A 6,893-nucleotide genomic window follows, 5' to 3' on the forward strand; every position below is an offset into this window, starting at 1 on the left:
GCATGTAGAAATGGAATGTGTTTGAATATCTTTTTAGCTTACTGCTGATTTAAATTATATTCCAAATTTTAAAAATACTTGTTTTTAACTGTCAGTCATTGGTAATTTGTTTACAGAGTTTTGTTTACAGAGATTCTATTACAATCAAGTGGTCTTTAAATGTTTCTTTTTAATGTATCTTTACTAAAGATTTTCTTGGTTTACAAAAGTATGTGCAATCTCTCTCTCTCTCTCTCTTGTCTTTAAATGTTTTTAATTAATTAATTGTTTTTAAAACCCTCCTAAAAGTAGACAAATAGAACAAATCAGCATCCCTAAATCAGACAGGAATAATCCAATGTAGATCAATCAGTGGGGGAAATTCTGTGCAGTGTTTGATCTGGCAAGTAGTTTGAGGAGAAAGGATACACACCTGGTGCTTCAGAGATCTGCCTGCCCTCACTGTAGTCTTCTTCTTATCCTGAATGCAATTGTAGGACAGCCAAGCAGAGCAGTTTCCCAAGTTATCATTCTCTTAAGATTACTTCACACACTACCGGTATTTAGATAGACATCTGAATGCTCAACAAATCCATGTAAATTTCAATTCAGATAGAGCTCTTCATGACATCATAGATGTTAACATGGTGATCAAAGTTCTCTGTCAATAGTGTAATCACACTGATGAAGCAATACAGAAGAGTTTAAGTATTAACTGGTCAGGGTGGCAGAATCATTTGGTCTGGGTGAATAGAAACTGGTCTGGAGAACAACAATTTGGAACAAAAATGAGGTTCACCTTTAACAAAAAAATAGTAAGATCCAACCTCCCACTAAACTACACTTTTAAAAGCTACAATCCTAAATTCATTGAACTTTTCCCCCTTGCAGTTTGCCTTTGCTGTTTTATTACATTTTACATGTATGCTTATTGTTTTGATATATTGATGTAAACCACTTTGTGAGGTTCATTTCAAAAGCAGTACATAAGTAAATGAAATGGTAGGGATTGAGAGGGGCGTATTTCTGACTAAATGGATCTGTCTTGATTTATAATAATTAAAAATCAGGATCAACCAAAAACAAAAGAGAACAAAGAACTTCCAAGCAGAGGCGGATTTAGGGCAGCCCAGCCGCCCCGCCCGCCCCCCCCCCCCTGCTGAGCCTGGAGGGGCCAGAGGGGAGCTGAAGGATGAAGGAATGACAGGACCAGAATGGAAGGCGAGAGGGGGCAGCCTTCCTCAAAGGCCAGACATGCTAATGCGCTTATCTCGCCTCACGGGTGGGTCCCCCCTGCGGGGTGGGGTGGGGGGTCATTGTGTGAAGAGGGAGCGAAGAGGAGACCGAGGGGAGGGGGGGAGAAGCGGGAGACCAGAGAGGAGGAGGGGGGGGGCCAAGGCGAGGCCGCAGGGGAAGGCGTGGCCAAAGGGCGCCAAGGCAGGACAGGCGGGGGCGCATGCGCGGGGGCGGTTTGGGCGGGAAACGGCGCGCGGCGCCAACTTTGAATCTCTGAGGCGAAGCGAGAGGGAGTGGGGGAGGGGCGGCAGTTGGGACGAGAAAGAGGAGCGGGAAGGACACCCCCGCCCCCGTTGCCCGAGCAATACGTTCGTTATAGCGCTGGTGCTGCGGGAACACAATGGGAAGACAGTGTCGAGAGGGAAGCCCTTCAGAGTTATCTGGTAGCCGGTCCCCATAGGGCGCCACCACAGGGCGCGGCGGCGCCATCTTCCCTCAGGCATGTATATACCGTATTTGGCGGCGTATCTGCGTGCTGGTCTGAGGCAGGCAGGGTTCAAATCCCTGCATAAACGCACGCACACACCACAAACCCTGCACGCACACACACACACACACACACACACACACACACACACACACACCCTACTACCAGCCCCGAAGCTCACTCGGGTGCCTTTGCGCCAGTCGCCGCCTCTCAGGCTGGTCTCCCTCGCGGGGGTGTCGGGGGCTGAGAGGGAAGAAGGAGGTGGGCCGCCTCAAGGTCCCAGGGGGGGAAAGGTGGGGTCCTAGGAGCCAACTCTTGGGCCCAGGTCCCTTAACCCCCCCCCCCCCGCAATTTTCTATTCAAGTGGGCGCCCCTGGGTGGGATATAAATAGAGAAATAAGCTCGTGGAATTGAAACCCGGTTTCAGAACCATTTGGCTGGAAAGCAGAGGGAAAGCAAACCCTGAACCGCATAAGCAAAATTGGTCCCTTGTCTGGTTGTCAGAAAGTCAGCAAAGATTAGCTTGGTTTAAGATTAGGGACAAGAGGAAATACTGAATGATGAAGTGATAATGTGTAGCATTATAAACAGATTGGAATCATGTAAGGCATTCCCAATACTCTCAATTAGCATCCTCATTTAACACTTTGAATCCCCTGATTTAACCCAATGTCTGAGTCGCATCATCAAGCTACTGAGCATTTTGATTTGGGTGAACTCTTCCTTCGTGGAAGTTGCACGCAAAAGCAGAGGGGGGATCCGGCAAAACCAACCCCTTTCTGTATTCATGCAACATTTCAAAAAGGGAGTGCATTATGTAGCATGGCAGACAGGCAGGGCTCAGAAAAATCCATCCCCATAGAATCACATGCACAAAAACACACGTATATATCTATATCCATATATGCTTTATTGTTTTCTGCAAAGAGTACAAAATACATTGTGCTTACAACACAATGCAACAAACATTTAACAACAAAACAAATAAATAGCAAACCAAGAAACCAATAGTAATAATAAATAATAATAATAGCAATAATGAACAGTTTATACTTATACCCAAATTAAAGTAACCGCCAACCCCAACTAAACATGTAACCCACATCAACCCAACAAAAGCAAAATTGGAACATTTTGAAACATTTACCCAATTGTTCTAACCCCAGATTTTTACTTTGGTCCTTATTTGAACAAGTGGCAAATTGTTCAGCTTTTATTTTTGATTTCAGTATACAAGTGGTCTTAGCTTGCTTGGGCAAAGGGAAGCGAATCCTTAAGTAAAAGGAAAGCCAGATGATGATCCCAGACAAAGGATTAAAATAACAAACTTTATTGAAAAACTTTAAAATGTATTTATATGGATGAGTAACCCTAGAAGGCGTCGAGAGAAGGGAAGATATTGCTTTGCTGCCCATTTTGGTAATCTTCAAGCAACATTTGCACAGGATTTGCAGCTGGGTAATTCCCCGTTGCATAAGTGTTCCCCATTGCAGACCAGGGAGTTTTACTGCTTGATGGAGTACAGAAGTTTTACCATTCGATAGTGGAGGCTGCCTCATCATCTCTGCATCATAATATGGAATTGGGCAGTTGCTTGACTGGGAAGTCTCACAAAGCCCTGTTCCACCAGCAGCAGCTGGCTGGTAATGAACAGGGTTCAATTCCTGGGAGTTCTGCTGCTGTGCGGCAAAGACGGGCTCTGCTGGTTGCGTGGTGCTGAGAAGTGGCTACCAGAAACCTGCTCCTCCATAGCTTTTGGGATAATGGAAGCTGCGTGGCTGGTAATGTTGCTGCGTCGGACTTCTTGCACTGCTCCTCGAAGTGCTTGGACTTCTTCTGTCAGAGCGGCTATAAGGAGTTGTAGCTCGGTTCCTGATCATTGTTTTGGACCCAGTCATCTTTGCTCTCGCTCTTCAGTTCTGAAACCAGGTCTGAACAAAAGCTTTCGGGATAATGGAAGCTGCATGGCTGCTTTTTGGGCTGCTCCCCTGGCTGTTGAATGGACTACTTCTTCTGTCACAGCGGCTATAAGGAGCTGTAGCTCGTGTCCTGATCATTATTTTGGAACCAGTCACCTTTGTTCTCGCTCTTCTGTTCTGAAACCAGGTCTGAACAAAAGAAAGGAGAGAACAAAATGCCCATTATTTCCAAATGGATAGGTCATAATTTCACTTTCTAGCTCAGAGGACCACCGAATATTCGTGCCTCATGTGGTGTAATTTTTTCAGTGTGGGAGAACTAGGGATTTGCGGGACATTGGCTAGAAAAGCAATGTTGTTTAACTGTGGTTCCATCTGAATGCTGCACATTTGGTCTCTCAATGCAAGGTGCTGAAAGCTGCCCTCCTAATAGGAATATCCTATGCACACTCCCTTGGGAGTTCGGTCAGGTGGGTCAGGTTATAAAGGCAGCCTAGAAAACCAGATGGTTTTATCCTCAAATTAGGTTGAAACCAGGTCTCTTAAGAGTTTTTACTGTTCAAACCCAGAACCTTTGATATTTGAAAGTATGTGCCTCCAATAATTTGAGTGGGAAGGAAAAGGAAGCCTTAATCAGGAGCCAGGATTTCTGAACAAGTATGGGCACAATTTCTTCCTGCAGTTGAAAAGGAGGGGACACAACGCACCCGCCCCTTACAAAAAGCCTTTCCATCCACGGTACAACAGCCCCCCCCCCTAAAACCCCACAAAAACCCAGGAAAGAGGAAGTTGGCTCTTGAATACGGCACCTTTCACGTTAAGCTCGGAGGCATCAGGAAGATCTAACGCATTCGAATGACAACGAAAGAATTACTCTGAGCGATTTAAATTTATCCAGTATTTGCGGTTTAAGGAAGTCCTAGGAACCCCCACTATCCCTCTTCTTACGTGCACACGATCTTCTTCGACTCCGATGCTCCTCGCCAGCGACTCCCTAGTCTGGTATCTGGGGTACTGGTTCTCTTCAAACTCCTTCTTTAAAAGCTCGATTTGGGCAGGAGTAAAAACGGTCCTTTTTCTCCTATCTCCTCCCACTTTGGGGTAGCTTCCTCCTGGGAAAAGACAAAGAGGCAAATCTGAAGGAAGCGCTCGGCTTAAACAGAAGCGACGCTTGCAGATCTTCCTCCGGACAAGGAAAGCTCCGGGCTGCGTCGCCTGCACTTTCCCCCAGAATCGGGAGCTGCCTGAGGTTACACTGCGTAAAACGACCCCCGGTAGAGAACGCTTCAGTGGCAATTCTTTCAACCGCCCCGCTGACCACCCACCCGGCCGAGCGCAGAAGGGCAAAGCCTTCGCTTTTTACAGGAAGGCTTTTGTACCTGACATTGAAATCCACGCACTTTGTGGCCTTTAAATAAACCTCTGGTTGCTCTGAACAAGGCTTGCATGAAAACAAACCAAATAATTTTCAGTAAGAAGTTTACGCTCTTATTTCTATACCTGCCATCGTTTTCCGCAGCCGATCCTAACCACGTTTATTGGGAAATTAAATCGCCGTTTATTTGAAAAGGATTTAACGTTCATGAAAGTGTGTACTGTATAGGATCGCACTTTCCACGCACTAAATGCTTGTTGTTTACAAATAAAGGTGTGCAAAGCAGTCTTGCCTGGGCTTCTTCTCAGGAAATAGTGAGACATGTTTAATCTCTCCCCGGCTACCACAAATGGGTCTTTGAAAGTCTTCCCTACGCCTGGATCCTGACCCAGATGAAACAGAAATCATCTTTCTTCCTACTCATTCTCCTATAAATCATTAGAGCAATGTTGTTGTTTTTTATAGACAGTGAATTAATAAACTTTTTTTTTTTAAGTTTCTTTTACCTTCGTTGTTGGTTGCCATCATGAAAAAAAAAACCTCTTTCTCGCTCTCTCCTGAATTGGTTTTGCCTTAAAAATGGACACTAAGATCCCTCAGGTTCACTCTGCTATTCTGCTGGGGGTTCGGTCTGGGCTTTTATCTCCGGTGGGGGAACCCCACCCTTACTTCTGAGCGGATAAGAGGGAGTCACCTTTTCTTCCGTCGTTTTGGTAAACTGAGTCAATCCCCTCCCTCCCTCCCTGGCCACCCCTTTGGCAGTTGACTCTTCGGCCGCCAGTAATAACCAATTGACTTTCACCTACTTAGCCTGTGATTTCGTCCTTAGCCCTTGGTTTTAAGCAGTGGCTCCAACTTTAAACTGCTGTTGATTCCAAGACTAGCTGACGTCGTTTGCCTTAACAATGGGCACTAATTTTAAATAAACCTCCTGTTGCTCTGAACAAGGCTTGGAAGAAGACAAACCAAAGAATTTCCAGTAAGAACTTTACCCTCTTATTTCTATGCCTGCCATCGTTTTCCGCAGCCGATCCTAACCATGTTTATTGGGAAATTAAATCGCCATTTATTTGAAAAGGAGCGGGAAGGACACCCCCGCCCCCCCGTTGCCCCAGCAAGACGTTCGTTATAGCTCTGATGCTGCGGGAAAGTAATAAGGGAAGACAATGCCGAGAGTTATCTGGTAGCCGCTCCCCAGGCGCCACCACAGGGCGCGGCTATCTTCCCTCAGGTATATACAGTGGTACCTCTAGTTCACTGGCAACCCTCCCATAAAGCTTCATTGAAGGCAGTAGAGCACAGACCTTGGGGGGGGGAATAAGGGCAAGAAAATGAAATAAAGTGTTCAAAATATCCCCCATAAAGTTTTTAATAGAGATAAATGCCCATGTTGCAGTCTAAGGCACATACAAGTTACACTTATATGTCTTTAAAGCTTTGGAGAGCAACTTAACACACTCATGGTAGAAAAATCAATTAAACCTTATACCCCCATCTCAAACCTCTGTGTTTTAAAAAATGGAAGACTCATGAATGGAAACCAAACTTATTAACACAGAAAAGTGTTACCAAATCTACTTATAGCAGGATCTGCAAATATACTTTTGCATACAAAAAAAATACAGCAACTTCCCACCACATTTATTGCCACCTACTCTAGCCTCAGATACAGAGACTTAAAAAGAAAAGGAAAGGGACAGAAAGCCATTGGTGCATTAAAATGTGTCTCAGGAATATCCAGCCATTAGAAGACGTGACCTTTTATCTCTAGAACCACATGTACCGCACAACTGACTCTTTTTCTATGGGAAAATTAAGCCCATGTTTATATGCTTGCACACAGGAAAGTGAATGTTTCAGTGAATGGAAAATTAAATCAAGACTCCAGAAAAGCTAG

At 45.0% G+C, this 6,893-nt stretch overlaps 1 protein-coding gene across 2 annotated transcripts in view; it reads right to left on the reverse strand.

Annotated features, from left to right (window-relative positions):
• The window catches only part of LOC310706590 (uncharacterized protein), a 61,892-nt gene extending 56,065 nt beyond the window's left edge, over window positions 1–5,827 (reverse strand). The window contains exons 1-3 of one of the 2 annotated variants that reach the window (XR_014525933.1): window positions 5,503–5,826; window positions 4,570–4,733; window positions 413–3,810 (exon numbers count right to left, since the gene is read on the reverse strand). Coding sequence is in view for 1 of the 2 variants with exons in the window: in XM_083502880.1 (XP_083359006.1) it covers window positions 5,503–5,524 (22 nt within the window). In the remaining variant the exon portion in view is untranslated. Of the gene's footprint in view, window positions 1–412; window positions 3,811–4,569; window positions 4,734–5,502 lie in introns of both variants that reach the window. The other variant, XM_083502880.1, reaches the window with a different exon arrangement.
• Window positions 5,828–6,893: the final 1,066 nt, after the last annotated feature.

Source organism: Podarcis liolepis (genome assembly GCF_965112155.1).
Source record: "Podarcis liolepis genome assembly, chromosome: 5".
NCBI classification, from domain to species: Eukaryota; Metazoa; Chordata; class Lepidosauria; order Squamata; family Lacertidae; genus Podarcis; species Podarcis liolepis.